Genomic DNA, 16,005 nt, shown 5'->3' with positions numbered 1-16,005 from the left:
TGTGAAATCAGTTGCCCGTTGAACACTGGCATTGATGAAGACGCTAGAACAGGGCGAGGATATTAAGTTCTAAGACATTCCTATAGTGAAACTCTAATTCATTCTGTAAGAGCAGGGAGCTAGAAGATTTGTGAGAAGCTTCTTCAGTATAAGTAGATGTTATTGCATGAGGTGATGATGGTTATTCAATATATTGGGCACGGGGGAGACTATAAACTGAGATTGTGAGTTGCTGTTGAAATACGGTTCAGAACAAGCCCTAACCCAGACTCAGACTGAATCATGTAAAGTGTATGAGATTAAGCTGGAAGAGACCATTCTTTGGATTTCTTTCATTACCCATTACCTCATCGTCGTTAATCTTTTATGTGACTCAGAAAGACTACTACAGTGGCTCGTCTAGCTAGCGATGACCCTCAAAAATCCCACTGGTTTAGCCAGTTGGACATTTGAGCGAGCGAGACCGGCCCGAGCGATGCCATGGCTCTGCTGGCTTCCTTGGAATTCTCCACGCTGATCTCAGCATTTCGCACACCCGCACTGCGAGCTAATGCCTGATAGAAAGATAGAAGCTTCAGAGCCGGTTTCTCGGCAAGGTCCTGGGTAGAAGGATTCCGGATGTGTTCCAGCTCATCGACCCATTCCGCGAGGGGCACCAGGCTCACATGATATCTTTCCTGGATTGCAGGTATCAGGGGCGCCCAGGGAATCCGTGATGGGTTTGTCAAATGGAAAACGGCATGAGGTTGTGTGGATAGTGATGACCGGCGGCTCCATAGGATTTCGATTGTGATCTTGGCGAGAGTGTCCTATTCTTGTTAAGCCTGGCGATCATTTCCGACAAGGTAGACTCACCACGGCAATCCAGTCCACGAGAAAACTACCCAGCCCGTCCGGTACTTTTCCCATACTCTTAGACGTCTTGACCAGGGAGGGCAGCCACTCGTGGGGATTCCACAGCCCCAACCGACTATCCGGCCCAGCGATCTGTCCCACACGTAGGATGCTCGTCGGCACCCCTGATCTCCGTGACGCCTCCAAACAGATCCTCTCCCCTACATGCTTTGATTCGCCGTATCCTTGCTTCAGCACGGAGTCCACAGTGTCCATTGGCGCTTCAGGGACAGCGGACTCATCTGAAGAGGGCGTCCATGCTGCGATTGTGCTCACTGACGAGACAAAGGCAAGGTGGGCATTGTAGCGGCTCTCGAGGCTGAAATCGACGAATTCGCGCACCCCTTTGATATGAGGTCCTTCGAACGACGAGACAGGGTGATTGAAGTTGACTTTCCACGCATTGTGGATGATCAGGTCAACTGTATCCAGCAGTTTGCTGTACATGGAATCACCAAGGCCAAAGCGTTTGTCTCCGAAGGACACGTGTAGGAATTCAACCTTGCAAGGGTCTTCCAAGAACGAGGTGTCCAGTCCCTTTTCGGCAAACCCTTGATGCTGGCGAGTGGCTGCATCAGCAGCCCGATTGAAACAGTATACCTTTGCGACTTTAGGGTCGTTCAATAGGCTGGAAAGAATGTAACTGCCCAAGGATCCGGTCGATCCGGTGAGTATAACAGTCGAAAGCTGAGGCAGTGGAGCGGAGGAGTTAACGGATCGAATTGGGAGATCACCTGTGTACTTGGACACCAGGCCGGCGATTCTTTCAGAGCGAGATTCCATCAGGACTGTCGCTGCTTGCTCCTGAAGGACGTCCAAAAGCAGACCAGCGAGCTTATCCGTGGTGGGTCGAGCGTAAACGTTCTGTACAGTAATGCTTTCCGTACTCAGCCCCGAGTTGTAAGACGAGACTGCACTTCGGAAGAGGTTGCTAAGCTGAATCGCCTGTAGTGAGTCGAGCCCCAAGCCGAAAAGATCATCGCTAGGCTTTATATCAGATCGCCCAGTGAGGGAGGTAATGACTTCATGCACATAGCGATGCACACTCTCAAAGTCGATCGTCGATGGCAGCTCAGCCCCAAGCTGATTGTCTTGCGCGGCATACGTTGCGTCAATCTCCTCTGCGTAGTCCTCATTGACGGCATGTCGCTGGGTAGTGCCCTTCGGCGTCAATTTGAATGGCTTTCCGGGGGACGCAAGTCGAATCATGTTTTTCAAGACCTGCCCGTATCGAGGAACGGTCTTGTTGGCAATCTGCACCAAAGGCCAGACCATATCCACGAAATCCCGTTCATCAATATTCTCAGCATGATCATCGATCGCGGGTTCAATCAGCAGGCATGTCTGGAATCGGCACTGTCCAACGACCAGAGCGCGACGAACAGAGGGATGCCCTTCGACAACCTTCTCCAATGACACAGGATTCAGCTTCTCTCCGTTACTGAGCACGATAACATCGTCCAAGCGGCCACGGTATTGCCACAGCTTCGGGATTTCCGGATGCTGCACATAGATATCCTTGGATCTGTACTCTTTCAGAGTCGGAAATGTATGGAAAATCCCATGCATCAGACGAGAACCTTCCACACGAGGGATCACTAGCTCGTATAAGCCATCCGCGACGGGCTGCATATCGATCCCATATGTCGGATTCCATTCGAAGAATCCCCAGTTTTCCTTTCCCTCTGGGACAAGGGAGCTGATAATGCCCATCTCGGTGGATCCGATTGGGTTCCTTACCTGGGTGTACTGGCTTAGCTTGTCCCCCACCTCCTTCGCCAGCGGAGCGCCTCCATAGCAAACGAACTTCAAGGTGCCGAGGCATTCCAGGGCCTCCTGGGACCGGCTCATGTCTTCGAGGATCGATGGCGGTAGGATGGTAGCAGTAGGATGTGTTGCACGGATGACATCTATCAGCAGGTTGACAGACAATGGCTGGTCCGGGGTTGCCACGAAGGGGATGTTGTGAAATATCGATTCAAAAAACGACGCAAGACCCATGAGATGGAAGTATGGTGTAATCGACAGGACAAGATCGCTTGGATGGGGATCGGCCGAGAGCAGGTCTTGAAAAAAGGCCGGTGAGCGGCCAGAGGGTCGAGGCATGAACGCGCCGTAGTCGATAGTGCCGAGGAAGCCATGGGTAAGAGACACAGGTTTGGGCATACCTATAGAGAGATAATAGGATCATAAGCCAACCGGGCAAGCGAATGAGTAGTTCTCCACCTCACCTGTTGTTCCGGAGCTGTGGATTATGAATGCGGGTTTGTCTTCCATCTCCTCATACGTCGACGTGAAATCATAATTCTTCACATTCGAATTGTCATTCAGCATTTCAGCAACACTTGGTACTTCCAGGGAACTGATCGATTTGCTTGGCCCGGTTAAACCTGAGACGAGGTGATGCTTCTCCGGGCTGAATAACAGCATTTTGGATCTTGTCGCTCCGAACACAGAATCGTATGCTTCATTTGATAGCCGAGTTGAAGGAAAGAAGATCTACGCAGCATTCGAATCGTCAATCATTCCATCTCCAATGTCCAAAGACTGACCGTACAGCCTGTTTTGTGTGAAGCAAGCATCAGGATAATGTAGCGGATATCGTTGCTCCCCAGATAGGCAATTGTTTCTCCCTTGATTGAGCTACCAAGATGCTTCTCCATCCACCAAGACACCGTATTCACGGCGCGACATAGGTCCTTGAAAGTCACTTCGCGGAAGCCTTGGTGGACTTCTGTACCATTGGGGATCAGGCAAAATCGCCGCATAGGACATTCAATCGCAAGAGAATCGACGACAGTTGCGAGAAGTCTTTGCGGCGCGTTGACCGTCTCGGATTCGGTGTCAATAACACCCACCATGGTTAAGCGTTTCTACTGTCAGATTAAGAAAAAGAAAAGTAGACTGAATGAAAAGTCGATTCGTGTTGGATGGTTAGAATCATGGAAGTGACTCTTTATAGCTGATCGGCCACTTAAATAGCATGCATGGCATTCTTGCGCTTTTCGGGCCTATTACTATGTCCTTGACTGTATTAGCCCAGTCTTATCCTCGAAATTGGGTGCATAAGCCAAAAATATGGTTAGCAATGTGAACCCCATGTCGATCACTGGGGTAGGGTTGCGCAATTCATGCTTTGTGGATGTTGAACAAGACATATGCCAGGAAACCTGTGCATAATTTAGCCGGTAGTAGTACTAGTCAGAACTACTAGTTATGAGCTTGTTTTGAAGATGCAACCCAAACTCGGCATTCGGCACTGCTTCTTATGCCGTAGCCGATCAATATCGGACATGGCTGGCTGTAACACTCTATTTCACCGCATGTTTGGCATCACAAATCCCGACACGACCCTAAAGCACTTGGTTTACTCCTCTGTACTGCATCTGCAAATCCACAAGTTGATGAATCATGATTGCAAGTGTTATATGGAGGAATACATTGCGATGCTGAGTGAGGACATTGCTATGGTGGTCCGCAGATCTTCCCCCTTGGCGTATTTAGCGCTCAGAAATTAGGGTAATTAGCTAAGCTTTATGCCGTCGCTAGTTCAATTTAAGTGACATCCCACGAATTCCCAAATCAGGTTAGCTTGACTGCTTCAGGCACATAAATAATGCATCTCACTGTTCTAGCATGCGAGGTTTCATCCCTCCATATTCCACCCCACTTTCATCTCCCGTATGCATTCCTTTACGTTGATTCCCTTAACTTGTGGCTTACCACTCAATTCGTGGACTGTGGACCATAATTAAATATTCTTTGCTTGGCACCGGTTTGAGGTGCCTGATCCAGATAACTTCAATAAAAAGATAACTCTAGCAAATCTATCTCTAATTGGACAGTCTGAAGATATCTCCTGAGTTATTGAAGTTTAGAGCCTATGTCGCACTCAGTGAACATGGTATTTATTAAATAAACACAGAAACTGCCCAGTACAAGAAGACTTTCCTTGCTACTCCCATGGTCCTATACATTGAGACGATGAAGAACAAAATCAGAGTATAATAAGCAACCTAGGTTCCCCTCTTCCATTGCATGTGAGGGTTCCAACAGTCAAAAGTCAGGACTTATTAGTCACTGTACCTCCTGGCTATTCCTGTTGGGTGGTTGTGAAAGATCAATAGTAGTCATCATCGTCACTTGCATAATCTTTATGCCCGGTACGGCCTGGTTGTGGGCGACGGTGTGGCCTAGAATGGTCCTCCGGATGAGCGCGCTCATCTGGGGTATGATCATCAGGCTTCTTGTCTGGGGTTTTATGATCGTCCGGCTCATCATTGTCAGAATGGAAAGGAGAATCGCCTGGTTCAGGCCAAGTGCGTTCAGTATGCTTGAACGGATCAGGTCGATGATCTTCATGTTCATTGTCATGCTCGCCTGGATGGTAGTGGTGATCCCCGTGCAACTCATCTTCGTCAACATGATACTCGTGGTATACATCGTCTTGAAAATGGTCTCTGGTCAGACAGAGATCGTGATGGTCAACTGGCTGGCGTGAAGGATAATCCGGTGAGATGGACGGAATCTTGTCGAAAGGAAAGTGGTCGGATTCCGCTGTATTATCCACAACATGTTCCGTGGGGACGACAGCCCTCGAGTTAGGAGCACTGAAGCTGCAACGAACTTAGCCTTGATTATGGTCACAGGAAGTAGCATCTTCCCAAAGAGCATCACGGTGCAATTGATGGCAGACTTACTTGAGATATTCGAGTTCAACCAGAAGATCTCCGCGGTCGTTGAACTTAGGGTGCCTCATTGCGAACACTCCTGATCCTGGCATGATAAACTTGTGTTGCACCTGGAAAGCCTGGTTGAGCTTCCTAGAAATCCCGGAGACTGCGTTTTCCAGACGCTTGCGCAACTCGTTCTCCATTGTCCTGGCCTTGTTCTTGAGGTAGCCTTCATTGGTACGGATGAAGGTGCCTTTCTTGGTTTGTATCTTGAGCCAGGATCTGTCTCTCAACTGGGGGGCGATTTCTAGCCCTCCGTCGTTGATGGCCTGGAGTTTGAAATTGATATGCCAGTCTGCAATGAGCTTAACCCATTGCCTGTAAATTCCGCCAGTCAGTAGAATCCGCGGGAAATACTCTTCCTTGCATCCTGCACTTACGAATATTTCTTGTCCTTGTTCCAGAGCAATGCATGGTAGAAGACGTGCCGTCCCTTGATTGAAAACATGCGCCCATCGCCGCTGTCAGGCTCAATGGTAATCCACGATTGTGCTTTGATAATTCAACTGTCAGCATGCATGTTAAATTCCCAGAAGAAGGCTTAGGGCACGGAACACACAAGTTTCGTCAATAACCATAGGAAAGGGCTTCCCGCCCTCAATATTAACGTTCGAAGTGTTGCTCCGGGTTTTATGCAATTTCCCTGCCCATGCCCAGCTGGTCCTTCCGTTTTTAACCTGGCGTTGAAAGCTTGGAGTCTCTTTGGATCCAAAATGATATTTGACACCAATGACCCATTTACGGGGTCCTCCCATGGACAGTGGTGGCTTATCGACAATAATCTCGGTGTCTCTGGCAACCGCTTGGATGTCCCGAAGGATCCAGTCTTCCCAGAAGCAGTTCACATTGATACAGAGAGTTGCTCCTCTTTCAACAAATGGACCGGAGTAGTTGATTCCAGGAGGATAGGGTGCCTGGTGGGATCCTGTTGTGACTAGTATGCACAGAGCATTCTCGTCAATCCCATCCTTGTCCCCATCAGAGCCGTCAGGTCCTCTCCAGGGATAGACATTGTAGTCTATTATTTTTGGAACAAGCGAGCTTTGCGCCCCACCCACTATCAAAAGAACGGTCAACAAGTGGAGTCCACTATAGGGATCGTTTGGAACGCAACTCACAAGTCTGGGGTTGTTGGCTTGTAAAGACGTATCCGAGAAGATTACACCTGGGTTTCTCAAGCCGAGCACTCCTCACCCAGTCCGCCATGACCGTTCTAAGATTCTTTTTGGCATCTGGAGTAAGGCTCGTAGCGGCATACGTGCTCTTCCTGTCGTCAAACGCCTCGTCCGGATTTGAGGGATCTGTTCACGGGCCTCCAATCAACTTAGTTCAGTGTAGGCGGTCCAGGTTAGATCGGCCAGTAATGTTGGAAAATATATCAAAAAATGGCGTGCCACTTACCAGACAAACCCATATAGAGCTGAGTCAGTTCGAAGATAGCACCCGTAAACCCTGATTGATTCTGGTAGGCTGTATATTTGGGGTCGTTACGATCGCTATCCTTGTGCCCTGGCTGGCTCATCAGTGATCATAAACCAGAAATAATATACAGAAAAGGGCCTCAATAGGAAAGCGCTGATAGCGTAATTAGTGAAGATAGGGATGCTTACTGATTCTCATTTTGAAATACAGGTCCCATCCATCCATGTCGTAAGGATCAGGGAATGCGTTTGTCGAATTTGAGTAGAGATAGATCCTGCCACGCAAAACTTTCATCCGGAGATATACCTGACCAGGATAATCCCGGTCAGGGGCAGGAATGAAGATCTGAGGGGGCTCAAAGGTAACTTTGACCATGTCTTGTGTGCGAGGACCGTTACGTTCGAACAGCTTGAGGGGATCATTGTACGGCGCCACTTGCCACATTCTTGCAAGCGAGGCATTGATAAAGCTCTGGCTCATAACAATGACTTGGTCATAAGGACTAGGATTAGTCTTCTTCTGGCCTTGCTCAATTGCCATTGTGTCGGATTGTCGAAGATCAAGTGAGAATAATCAGAGCAGCAAGCTAGCAAGTGAGAACTGTGTGAGGATTGAAAGTGGGTGGAAAATGCAGCGCAGAATGAGGAAGGGAGTCTGGATATTAGATTCTCTTAAATAAACCGAACCCTCATCTCTCCATAGCATACGTAGTAATGAACCCGCATACTTCGATTGGCGTTAATACAAGGATGTCAACAACAGAGTGGCTGGCTGAATAGATTAGACAGCCTTTCGATTGGTATGGTTCAGCTTCTTCCGTTTTGGCGTATGTCTTGTAGCATCAGCTGAGACATATTCTCTTGTCTGCATCTACTCGACACAAGCCTTCCATCATACAGAACATATCACTTCACCTAAGATGAACAGTTTGCGGGGTATACTCTTGCCCATCAAAGGATCTGATTCCCTGTCTTTAGGATTCGTGAGGTCGTGAAGACGGCAAGGCCGAAGCAATGCAAGCTCAATAAAACCACTTATTGTTCCACTCTGTGATTCTATACCTACTTTATTGATGAGCGAGACGCTCTGGTACTGGGAATCCTCGGCCACTCCGGAAATGGTGCAGAGAGCATCGATTGAACCCTTGTTTGATAGATTAAAACAGGCTTAGATCAACAGCCACCGGTTCGACAGAATGGCACTAATGTTGAGTAAATAAGTACCCCTCACCACCAGTGGCTGGTGGCTGGCTGAATATACGCACGTTCTGCTGAACAGGGCAAAAGCATGCAGTTTGACAGACCTACAGCAGTGGTCTAGAGCGTTAGCTATGCTCGTATTCATGCAGTCCAAGCTTGTCCTATGTATTGATATTGCCGGTGTTCATTCATCCCGAGCCTTTTTCAAGCCGACAGCTGGGCGAAGGGCCAGCTGATCCACGAGGGACGTTTTCGTGTTCAACACATTTCAAACGCAACTGGAGTCGTACCCTGGTAGTTCCTGACCAGTCAGGAAAGCTCATATTCAACGCTATCCCATGACTGCCTGCCAATATGAGGAGTTGAGGACTTCGCAGTCAACAGGTGAGGTCCACCATGGCGGGGAAAATCACAGTCCTCGTACACTTGCGAAGGAATAGAAGGATAGTTCATATTGTAAGATAGCATTTTACTAGACAATCAAGGCAGGGGCCCCTTTGTCCAAACATCTGCAAGTATCGGGTATACAAAGGGTGGCTCAACGTTTACTCAGTTAATGAAAGTCAAAGACTTTGTGCTCGTGCATTAAGTGGATAGACTTGATAAGAATAGAACAATTATACTGAAGGGTTCAGCAGAAGAAACCCAATCCTCAGCGCCCCGTGCCATCACTCTTGCAGAGTACCCCGCTTTACGGCTGTCATGCATGTTGTGGAAGGCCCAATCCTATTCCTAGCGCTATTTGTAGGTAGATAATACCATAGTGGCTGAGCTGGTGCACCGTCTGGTTCCAAGCCTACCTTACATATTCAACAACTGGTTGGGAAGTCATGCATAGCAGGCTAGCAGCCTGAAGCCTGGTGAGCCAGTAGTGTAGAGCCGGTCTTGTCGGCCCTATCTTAGCTATGATCCCGTATCCCGTCTGCAGGTAAGCATGTTACTGCATGTACTAAGCCAAGGGTCGGAGCAGGGGGCGCTACGATTCCCTCTCTTACGGAGCTGAACCAGGAGACTGATGAAAATCGGACTGGACTAAGATGGGTTATTCTCAGTCCCCACGAGTGACTATATGTTTGCCTTGCGTGTACTTATAAGGCCTGATCACCGCGGGGTCGTTGCCACCAGATCATTATTCATTCTATCCTTTTCAACGCCGATTGCTTGCTTAACGGAAATCTTAGCTACAGAAGCAGTTGGCCCACTATGGAAACGAACCCACCCAGTAACAATGCGAACGAACCGGACACAAGAGCATCACTTGTGGAGACACTCGGGGCCTTGGAGAAGATTCTTCGGTTAGTGGAGAAACACAAGGGTAAATATTCCCAGTGTGCAGTCAAGTCGTTCTACTGATTGAAGTGATACGCTTCCAGTCGCCGCTTTGGTTATCCTGGCTCTGGCATACCCGAAACTCGCCGTCAGCTGGGGCTGGAAAGGGTCAGATACTACTTCGACTGAGTCTCTGGTCTCTGTGCCGTTGTTCGTGGCAATGGCTTTGCTCGTTGCAGCCAGTCAATCTACAAACGTCTCCTGGCAGCTACGATTTGCATACCTGGAATGGCAGTCTCTCACCACTTGGCTCGACGGCGTCACCGGCGGGCACACCATCACTCTTGTCCTAATCATCCTTTTCTTCTTCCCAGTCCTCTGGCTCGCCATTCTCGGCTTGATATCGTGGCAGCTTATCCTGTTGAAGTACCGCCAATACGTCCGGAGAGTCACTGCAGATATGAGCGAGTTCAAGGGCCAGGCTAAAATAGCTCTGAATCGCAGTCAGGAATATGCCACTGCAGCATCTGAGTACGAGTGGCGAGTGTTGAAGGTGGTAAAGGAAATCTACCTGGTCCAGACCCAAATTACTGAGGTCTTTGGCCGGGATCCCGGTGTGTTCAACGTGTTAGCCCAGAATGTAGAGAGTGCTGTCCAAGCTGGGAAGGATCTCACGGACCTCACCAAGGACATATTGGTGGGCCGGTTGAAGGCAGAAGATGAATTCGGAAAGATTCAGCAACTCGCCGACAAGGTGACCACGCTTGCCGAACAAGGTGAAATCGTCGACCCTGCTTCTTCTGCGGCGGCCATCCACGAGGGATTGACTGCTATTCATGGGGCTGAGAATTCCCTTCTCCAAATTAAAGAAGGGGCCCACAGCATCATGGTGAAAGTTTATCTCGATGATATGTTGGCGGCGCAGAAGAAGCTTCTTGAAGAACTTCAGGCGAGACCCAGGGAAAGGGAAGAACAAGCTGAAGAACAAGCTGAAGAAGAAGCACAACCGGTTCTCGATAATAAAGTGGTATGGCCAGTTCATTCCAGCTTGTTGATGTCTTTCCACCTTCCTTTTTACTAATACAGTCTCTATAGACTCTAAGGAACCCAATCGCGATTGTGGGCAGTTTAAGGGGCGCAACTGAGAGCATTGATGACAAGTGGTTCCCACTTGAGCTGCCATTTGCTGTCAGCCTCTTCAATCAATGCACCAACAAGGTCTTCGTGACGGACAATGGCATCCTCAGTTTGGATTCGGCCGGCGGAACAGGCGAGCAACAGCGAACAGGACAGGTTCTTCCCTTCTACGATCAGATTGCCCCATACTCAATGTTTCCCTTCTGGACTGATTTGAAGATCTGTGAGGGAAAACCACACGGGATCTACTATGAGATTGTCGGACAGCCAGGGTCGAGATCTCTCACGGTGGAATGGTATGTGACACGGTACTCAAAGGAAGATCAATACTTCCACTTTAACATGCGTATTGACGAAGCGCACCCGAATATTGTCACTTATCAGTACTATGATGCCGTGGACAAGGGTGCTCAGTGTACCATCGGAGTTCAAGGGGCCAATGGCGGTGTGTTTTCCTTTTCCATTTCCCTTTTCCTGGTGTCTCGTGATGGCCCTGCTGACGTACTCTTTGCTAGTGTTTAAAATGTTCTCTCACAACGAGGCCAAGGTAGATCCAGGACTCCGGCTAGTCTTCAACACAGCGGAGAACACGATGGATGTCTCCACGTTCTCAATATAAGCATACTCCGTTGCCGAGAAAGCCGTATTGGTGGGCCAAACCCTACGAGGCTCTCATGACGACGACCCCGAAAATTATGAGACTGGCCCAGAACTGGTGCCTGGAGAACTCACTGACGGTGCCTGTCAGGGTCAGCAGGAGCTCTTTTGAATTGAATATATAATTAAGATCTTCTCGCTTGTTCGGATGACTTCATTCGCTGCATTTTGAAGTGAAGAGTGAACAGTGACTTACCCACGGGGAACAAATCCGAGAGATTCTGACATTCTGTCAGATCATCCCTATGTGATAGATAGAATGATGGTGTTTTGGGGGAAAGAGTTGGTTTGTTGAGGGGGGTTAAGGTTAAATACTAGTTGTCTTGCCAGTCAACATATATCCTTAAATCAACTAGTATGTTTAATTAGATGCATGTTGAATAAAGCTATCATGAAATAAAGTAAGCTTAACTTTGTGCCCAGCGACCAGTGGATCAATAAATACAGAAGCGGTGATATAAAATAGCAAATCACAGTTTGCAAATTCAGAAAACAGGGATTTATGGTATGTGTAAAGTGTTGCTAATGTCACCTATGGCTAAGCTGTGAACTTGTGAATATAGCCCTACGCCTTATTTGGCAAGGTCATTGTGGTTTCCCCGCATAAGAAACGCGGGCGCCCCGCATGGATTCCGCCCTGGGGTCTCCCTCTTTCTGCCTTTCCCCCGGCAATTCTCCATCCCCTGGTCATTCTGCTAACTGACCCCACAACTTGCCATTGCCATTGCCATTGTCCATTGTCCATCAGCGAGTTATCCAGTCATCTTGTTACCTGTCTATCTTCGGACTTGAAATGAATCCTCTGATGGACTCCCTGCAAAAGGGTAATCTCAAACGAATTCGACAAGCTTGCGCCAACTGCCGGTACGTGAACCAATTCAGTGGCTTGAATAAAGCTAAGCGGCTGAGCGATGGTGTAGGCGAAGGAAAACAAAATGCTCCGGGGAGCGTCCAATCTGTTTTCACTGTCGCCGTAATAAGCACACCTGTGTCTACGAGCCTTACTCCGTCACCGTCGGCGACAACCCTCCGAATGCTCCCGTGACATCGAACGCTGAGAATGTACGATTGTAAGCTTGGTTCCATTTGTTGCTTTGTGCCTAACCATCTCCCAGACCCAACAGACCCAACTATTGCAACGCATCTCGTTGATCGAGTCGCGCTTGGCAGAGCTGAGTGGGCAGACTGCACAACAACCCAGGTAGGGCCCAACCAGAAGATTGGTCGACTCCATGTCTATGTATGCTAATAGTATATCCGAGACCCTTAATGGACCTTGGACCTCCCGGGCAGCAAATTTCTCTATCGCAGCCTGCTATCTCTGGAAATCATTCCTTCCTAGCCCCTTCCCAATCCGTCCTAAGCTCCGTCATAGACACATATTTTACTCACGTTCACAACCAGCCGTATAGCAACTTCCAGGAGACGTCTTTTCGACAAGGGCTACAGAATGGCACCTTGCCCCGATGCCTGATCCTAGCCGTACTGGCATCCGCCGTCCGCTTCTCCACACATGAATTTTATGCTGGAAGAATGCTCGAGGCATCAGATGTCTATGCCCGGGAAGCATGGCTATCTGTACTTACCGATCACCTGACCGTGGAGGATAATATGGGTGTCCATGTGGTGCAAACTGTGAATATGCTAGCAGTGATCGACTATACCGGTAGGGTGTCATTGTCAAACTAGGCTTCACGCCGAACGAGCTGCTAACCTCTTCCTTGTATTCCTAGCTGGACGGGTCAATTCAGGCTGGCTCAAAATTGGCCTGGCAGCCCGCATCTCCCAAGGAATCGGCCTGATGGGAGAGCCCGAGGGCTGGTTACCTGTCGCGGAACAGGAGGAACGTCGACGAGCGTTCTGGTCAGTATACCTGATCGACAAACTCATTTCATGTGGACGATGCCGCCCGCTCGTCATTCTGGACCAAGATTGTCACATACAGCTTCCATGTGATGAAAGCACCGTCCGGCAGGGGGAGACAAAGAAGACCTACACCTTGCTTCAGCTTCTCGACTGGAACACCGAAATGGCCGACACCCCTAGTCCGTTTGCTCTGGTAATCCTGCTCGCATCAATCTTCGGGCGCTGCACCAGGTATGTGTATGCAAACCGCCATTCCGACGAGATTCCCCCTTGGGGCACAAAGTCGGAATATTCTGCCATCAATTCATCGTTGCTACTGTTCGAGTCCTACGCAAAGATGGGCAACACGTTAGTGGTCGATATGCTAACAGCCAGTGTTGGGACGGTGGGGATCATTGACCATCAGGAACTTGGTCACCGAGTCTTTGCGCATACGCTCTTCCACCTCTGTCACTGCTTGTTGAATCATCCCTTTGTTCTCAGGCTCTGTCTCAAGCCCTTTGGCTCCAAGGTTCCTCCTAGCTTCGTGACCCGCGCAGTCCAAAACGGGCTCGATCATGCCACACACCTGGTGGATCTTCTCCGGGATGTGTCTGATGCAGGAGGCCTCGTTGAATCCTCTTTCTACGCATATTGTGTTGCTATTGCGGGTGGTATTCTCTCGATCGCGTCGCACGAGGAATCTCAAATCGCCTTGTATCGTCCTTCCGATATGCTGGAGTGCTTTCAACGTGGTATGGATATCCTAGATCGATTAGCCAATTTCTGGACTCATGCAGCCAACATGGTATGTAAACTCTGCCAGCCGGCGGTGCTTTTGATTAACCAATTTTTCTGGAATAGTCGGTGCGACTGCGTGACTTTCACGCACAGCAACATCGCCTAGGCAGCGTTCTCGATCCGACTGGTGTGACGAGGGATCTGGATCCTATGTCTGAGGAGACATTCTGGTCCATGCTCGACTATTCTATCATGGGAAGTAATCCACGCAAGACATCCAATGCATCCGGCTCAGACGTGCCCCGCATGCCCTCGCCGACCTCATGGACTCTAGGGTCGGACTTTCTTGCCGCCGCATCCCCCAGCGTGCACACAAGCCATGAAGATATGTTTCGTGGCCTGTCGCCTGCTTTACGACTTAGCGAAGTAGAATACTTGCTTGGTTGTAGCACGCCGAGGACTGGACACATTTGACACATGTCCAGATGAGTTGTGTCATGGGAGTGTTGCCTGCCTCGATCGGAACGGCCATCCGCCGGACCGTTTCCCTTTCCCGAGCCGCTTCATGTGCCTTCACCCTTCTCTGAGATAAAAGATGATGCCAGCACACCAATCGCGTCCCACACCATCATCCGTTACATTGATTATATCAACATGACGAGCAATAATCAATCCTCGCCGTGGGAGGCGGTTGCCTCTGGGACTACGGCAGCAATTCTAGCAAACATCATTATATACCCTCTTGACACGTAAGCCTCACCTCCCTCTGGCTGAGATCTCCGGTCTTCACCGTTCCAACATCCTCTCTAAACTTAAGACAGTATCAAGACGAGACTCCAGGTGCAAGTCCACAGTCGACCCAAGTGTACCGAAACCAAAGAGGACGAACCACGCAGCCCACAACCTATTCCTACAAGCTATGATAACGTGATTGACGCAGTTTCCCATGTGGTGCAGGAAGAAGGCATCTCGGGACTGTATCGTGGGCTAAGCAGTTCCATTCTCAGCACCGCTTCCATGAACTTCGCCTACTTCTACTGGTCGACCAAAGCACGGACCGTGTGTCAACACTTCCTCAAAAGTTACAATATCCCAGACTCAAACAGTATCGTCAAGGAGCTCTTACTGGGCGCGGTGGGAGGGGCCATGGCCCAGATCTGCACCAACCCCATTGCGGTCATCGTTACCAGGCAGCAGACATGTCGGGGAGCAGATGAAGCAAAGTCCATCTTTGGAGTGCTAACGGATATTGTGCGCAGTGAGGATGGCTGGACGGGACTGTGGCGAGGGTTGAAAGTCAACCTCATCCTCGTGGTCAACCCTATGATCACGTATGGTCTTTACCAGTGGCTGCGAGGAGCCCTGCTCCGCTTCAGGAACCGACTGGGATTTGCGGATGCTTTTCGTGTGTATCCACCGTCTCTGCTGTCTCTTTGATGAAAGGCCGACTAACAAACGGCCAGTACTCGGGGCTCTGTCAAAAGTCGCGGCCACGGTTGTCACTCACCCACTGATCGTGTCCAAGACCATGCTGCAGTCAAAGCCACCTGCTTGCCGAGACGGTCGAGCTTTCCGGGGATTTACGGAAGTCCTTCTCTTCATTATTCAGCATGAGGGTCTACGGAGACTGTACAAAGGCCTAGCACCCCAGATAGTCAAGGGATTTTTGGTACAGGGGTTGATGATGATGCTCAAAGAAAGGTGGGAATCCTTTCCCCTGATGACATTGAATTGATCCTAATTATGAGAGCAGGACGGAGCTTTTTCTCAGGCTTGTGATGTTGTCGTATAGAAAGCGGGTGCCGGTGTCCCGTCGGGGACAAGTCTTGTAATGTTACTAATATAATACAAACTCTCACTATCGATACCAGTCAATGTAACCTCTGTTGCAAGGGATGTGTTCAAGCCCATTGCGGGGTATGCGGGGTCGGACGGAAACCCTAAGCGCATCGGACGGACGAGCGGACCGACTACGAGCCTTGGCATATCGGTCCGAAGTACAGTTGCAGGATACAGACATGGATCTTTATCCACAGCCTACCGGGTTTATTCGACCATCTCCAAGCTACTAGTCCAATGATACACCTTCCTCAGGTTCGCAAGGGCCC

At 49.4% G+C, this 16,005-nt stretch overlaps 4 protein-coding genes across 4 annotated transcripts; 2 read left to right on the top strand and 2 right to left on the bottom strand.

Moving 5' to 3' along the window:
* Positions 1-416: 416 nt before the first annotated feature.
* Aspvir_009740 (putative NRPS-like enzyme) lies at positions 417-3,755 on the bottom strand (the record flags this gene model as incomplete). Its single annotated transcript, XM_043272878.1, has 4 exons — positions 417-809; positions 856-3,062; positions 3,126-3,393; positions 3,447-3,755. 4 exons carry the CDS (start codon positions 3,753-3,755, stop codon positions 417-419), a joined length of 3,177 nt encoding a protein of 1,058 aa, XP_043128813.1.
* A 1,259-nt stretch (positions 3,756-5,014) lies between these two features.
* On the bottom strand, positions 5,015-7,589 carry Aspvir_009739 (uncharacterized protein; the record flags this gene model as incomplete). The annotated part of the gene is made up of 7 exons (XM_043272877.1): positions 5,015-5,510; positions 5,595-5,945; positions 6,008-6,119; positions 6,187-6,645; positions 6,746-6,928; positions 7,029-7,136; positions 7,238-7,589. The coding sequence occupies 7 exons, from the start codon at positions 7,587-7,589 to the stop codon at positions 5,015-5,017; spliced, it is 2,061 nt and encodes a 686-aa protein (XP_043128812.1).
* Positions 7,590-9,451: 1,862 nt separating this feature from the next.
* On the top strand, positions 9,452-11,423 carry Aspvir_009738 (uncharacterized protein; the record flags this gene model as incomplete). The annotated part of the gene is made up of 4 exons (XM_043272876.1): positions 9,452-9,563; positions 9,622-10,544; positions 10,613-11,099; positions 11,275-11,423. 4 exons carry the CDS (start codon positions 9,452-9,454, stop codon positions 11,421-11,423), a joined length of 1,671 nt encoding a protein of 556 aa, XP_043128811.1.
* Positions 11,424-12,104: 681 nt separating this feature from the next.
* Aspvir_009737 (uncharacterized protein) lies at positions 12,105-15,632 on the top strand (the record flags this gene model as incomplete). The annotated part of the gene is made up of 9 exons (XM_043272875.1): positions 12,105-12,175; positions 12,232-12,373; positions 12,427-12,512; positions 12,574-12,977; positions 13,045-13,964; positions 14,021-14,339; positions 14,388-14,646; positions 14,719-15,302; positions 15,361-15,632. The coding sequence occupies 9 exons, from the start codon at positions 12,105-12,107 to the stop codon at positions 15,630-15,632; spliced, it is 3,057 nt and encodes a 1,018-aa protein (XP_043128810.1).
* Between the last annotated feature and the right edge of the window lie 373 nt (positions 15,633-16,005).

Source organism: Aspergillus viridinutans (assembly GCF_018404265.1).
Source record: "Aspergillus viridinutans IFM 47045 DNA, scaffold_9, whole genome shotgun sequence".
NCBI lineage: Eukaryota > Fungi > Ascomycota > Eurotiomycetes > Eurotiales > Aspergillaceae > Aspergillus > Aspergillus viridinutans.
This window is presented reverse-complemented; position numbering and strand designations above follow the sequence as displayed.